The 3,216-nt window shown below is 61.0% G+C and overlaps 3 protein-coding genes across 3 annotated transcripts in view, besides 1 other annotated feature; 2 read left to right on the top strand and 1 right to left on the bottom strand.

Annotated features, from left to right (window-relative positions):
• The window catches only part of TraAM80_09353 (uncharacterized protein), a gene marked incomplete at both ends in the record, with an annotated part of 906 nt that extends 824 nt beyond the window's left edge, over positions 1-82 (top strand). The window contains one exon of the mRNA XM_029386043.1: positions 1-82. This exon is cut by the window's left edge and continues 824 nt beyond it. Within this exon, the coding sequence (XP_029234147.1) occupies positions 1-82 (82 nt within the window).
• A 34-nt stretch (positions 83-116) lies between these two features.
• TraAM80_09352 (uncharacterized protein) lies at positions 117-2,189 on the top strand (the record flags this gene model as incomplete). Its single annotated transcript, XM_029386042.1, has 1 exon — positions 117-2,189. One exon carries the CDS (start codon positions 117-119, stop codon positions 2,187-2,189), a length of 2,073 nt encoding a protein of 690 aa, XP_029234146.1.
• A 339-nt stretch (positions 2,190-2,528) lies between these two features.
• Positions 2,529-2,558: a microsatellite.
• A 302-nt stretch (positions 2,559-2,860) lies between these two features.
• TraAM80_09351 (uncharacterized protein) lies at positions 2,861-3,216 on the bottom strand (the record flags this gene model as incomplete). The annotated part of the gene is made up of 1 exon (XM_029386041.1): positions 2,861-3,216. A coding segment is annotated over one exon (356 nt), but the record flags the coding sequence as incomplete, so codon positions are not given.

The raw sequence follows: 3,216 nt of genomic DNA, 5'->3' as shown, positions 1-3,216 counted from the left end.
AGGGGCCGTCTGGGCCGCCGCGACGAAGCAAGCCACCGAGTGCATGGGCAACATTTTGGAACGCGATGGCGACTATTCTTGACAGCAGTTCCTTTTGCGACGTCCTGCCGACGGTGATGCTGCGTCTGGAGCCGGCGCCGGTGGCATTGCAGCACTACCTCATCATCAGCGCCCGCCACGGGTACACGCTGCCGATCCACAACTACACCTGCCAGATGCGTCTGTTCTTTGAGCAGATGCCCGCTGAGGAGATGGTGCAGATGCAGAATGTGTTTGCGCTTGGCCTGCCGCTTGCCTTTTTGCTTCTGACGGCGCCGTTTGTGCTGTGGCGTATTGACCTGCTCCCCGGGTACCTCGCCGACATTGACGTCATCAGCTGGCTGTGGTACCTGCCGTACCTCCTGCGGGGCGCCGTCATCAAGGCGGCGGTGGGGGGCGGCACGGTGCTTTGGGGGATCTACCGCAACCGACGCGTCCGTGCGCGACAGCGTCAGCTGGAGAAACGGCGCCGCCACCTCATGCAGGAGGCAGAGCGTCGGCCAGGCATGCACGATGGCCCCACACCGCCCGCGCCGTTTCAGCTGCAGCCGCAGCACGAGACATACGCAGCCGCCGATGGGAGTCCCGGCCCGAGCAGCGGGAATAATAATAGTACTCATAGGGGTCATGGCAATGGCTCCAACAACAACTCTGGCGGCAGCGGCAGCGGCAGCGGCACAGGCCAGGGTGGGGAGGAGCCGCATGGGTCAATCGCTGTGCATGTGCGGCCGTCACCGCCCTCTCCGGGAGCAACGCCGGCAACAACGACAGCAGTAGTAGCTGTCGTGGAAGAAGGTGGAGGAGACGTGGATGCCAGCAGCAAGAGGAAACACACCGAGGGGGAGAAGCGGAAACTGCTGCAGAGCTGTGAAGAGCTTGCGGCTAAGCAGCAGGCCGGCGAGGCATCATCGCCCGCAAACGCTCGTCTGGCGGCGTCCGTCGCGCAATACCTGCACGGTGCGAGGGAGAAGGGCGCCTCCGCCTCCGCTGGCCCACGTGAGACGTTGGAGACGACGGCGCCCTGCGTGGTGCACGTCCGCGCGTTCGCCACGGAGATGCCGGAGGAGTCGATGGACGAGCTTGCGGCGGGTGGCAACGAGAGTCACCGCGGGCGGGCGTCCACTGAGGGCCGTGTCTTTTTGTACAAGGGGGAGGAGGAGGAGGAGGAGGAGAACGTCTGTCGCATCTGCCGTGACGGGGAGGAGGAAGAGAAGCTTGTGTCGGCGTGCGAGTGCACTGGCTCCGTGCGGTGGGTGCACCGCACCTGCCTGGACCGCTGGCGCCTCGAGAGTATGAAGCGTAACATTCGCAATATAAACCGGTGCGAGATCTGCAAGAGGCCCTTTAACGTATCCATTCGTCGGCGCACGCTCCTGTGGCAAAGCTCACGCCACTTTGTGCTTGCCATCACCCTCGCCGTCTCCACCGTTGTTTTCTTTGCGGGCCTCTCGGTGCTCCTTCGCAACACGCTGGGGAGCATCTCCTGTAGAGCCCCCTGGCGCCGCGTGTCCTACGCGACGATGTTCAACCTGGACGGCATCATCCTCACCTTGTTTGGGTACTTTATGCTTACTTCCCTCGCCACCTTCTCCTTCGCCCTCGTCTACAGCCGGTGGCACGTGCGGGAGGAGACCGAGGCACATGTGCAGGAGTTTCAGGTTTTGCCGGAGTTTTGGACGCCCCGAAACACCGCGAAGGTTGTGGCGGTGTACGTGATCGGCGTTGGGCAGGCCCTTTGCCTTGGGTACCTGCTGAAGCTTTTCATCTACCGCACCAGCAGTGTGGCGTGGAACTGGGAGGCCTCCCCCTCCATTGGCGCGGTGCTCTACATGATGCTCCTCAGCTTTGGCGTTAGCGTCGTTCGCGGGGGGCGGGAGTTCATCCGGACCCAAACCACGCACAATGCGCAGCATGTTGTGGTGGAGACTGCAGACGAAGCGCACCACCCGCCACCACACCAACAAGCGGGAGGCGGAGAGGTCGCAGCTGCGGCAGCAGGAGTGACAGAGGGCAATGCAGACTCGCATGGGCAGTACTCCACCGTCGAGGAGCCACGCGCGACGTCAGAGGCGGTTGCGGCGCCGCCGCATCTACGCCCAATTCGTGCGGTGGAGTACTGCCCAAGGCGTCCTGTGGGACGTCCCCACTAGACAAGGCATTCCACCAGTGACAGCGAATGCCCGAGCACACCTCTCCCTCCCCTTTATTTTCCGGGCCATATCATGCTGTGCAGTAGAAACTGTCAGACTTATGTGTGTGTATATATCTGTGTGTGCAACCATACAAGAGACAGTCTGTAAACATATCTAGGCGTGTATGTATATGGATATGGACTGTTGTTTCTGATTGTCAGTTGTTCAATAAATACCTTTGTTTTTTCTCCAAAAGTGTTCATTGTTTTCCTTCGTATTCTTTATGTGTGTTTTGTTTTTGTACGTGGCCGGGGAGGGGGGAGGGGTTCGGATGCGCTCTTGTGTGCGTGGTAGAGTTTGTTGTTGTTGTTATTTTGTGTCTTGTTGGGTGTCCTCGCGTAGGTGGGACGCGTACGTGTGTCCAGCGGTGGGATTGCGGGCACGTGGGGCCGGCTTTTTCCGCGTGTCCTCCACCACCCGCCGCAGTGAGTTTTTTTTTTGTTTCGGTGCTCATGCGTGTTTGTGCGTCTTCAATGAGTGCCGGAGGCCACGCCACGCACCATCTCGTGGACGCCGAGGCGTTCTTGTTTGCGTGCTTATCCGAGTCCCGGCGCTGCTGCCCCCTCTGCGTGCTGCATTCCCTCTCCGCCTCTCACCTTTTTTTTGCCGGGGACACGGGCGCGAGAGGCTCAGGGTAGTCGCGCGTGGACCACAGAGGGGAACAAAGGGGGGCGCGGGGCGGCCACACGGTTGATCGCGGCGGATTGAAGGAAGTGGAAATGGGCCAGTGCTTCTGCTGCACCTCCGTGGAGTAGTCGGATGTGGCGCTGCTGGAGGCGTGCGGCGGGTACCTCGGAACTGCGGTGCCCGGCTGTCACTGCATTTTTCCGTAGACGTATATGGCCGGGATGTTGTCCATGCGGCTGCAGGAGCACCAAATCATCAGATCCAAGACGAAGGACAACGTGTTCGTGAACCTCCGGGCGACGGTGCACGTGGAGGCGATCCTTGGCCGGGAGGACGCCGCCTTTTACGGCGTGGAAGC

This window comes from Trypanosoma rangeli (assembly GCF_003719475.1).
Source record: "Trypanosoma rangeli strain AM80 chromosome Unknown Tra_15.4_contig_00565, whole genome shotgun sequence".
In the NCBI taxonomy this organism is placed as follows: domain Eukaryota; phylum Euglenozoa; class Kinetoplastea; order Trypanosomatida; family Trypanosomatidae; genus Trypanosoma; species Trypanosoma rangeli.
This window is presented reverse-complemented; position numbering and strand designations above follow the sequence as displayed.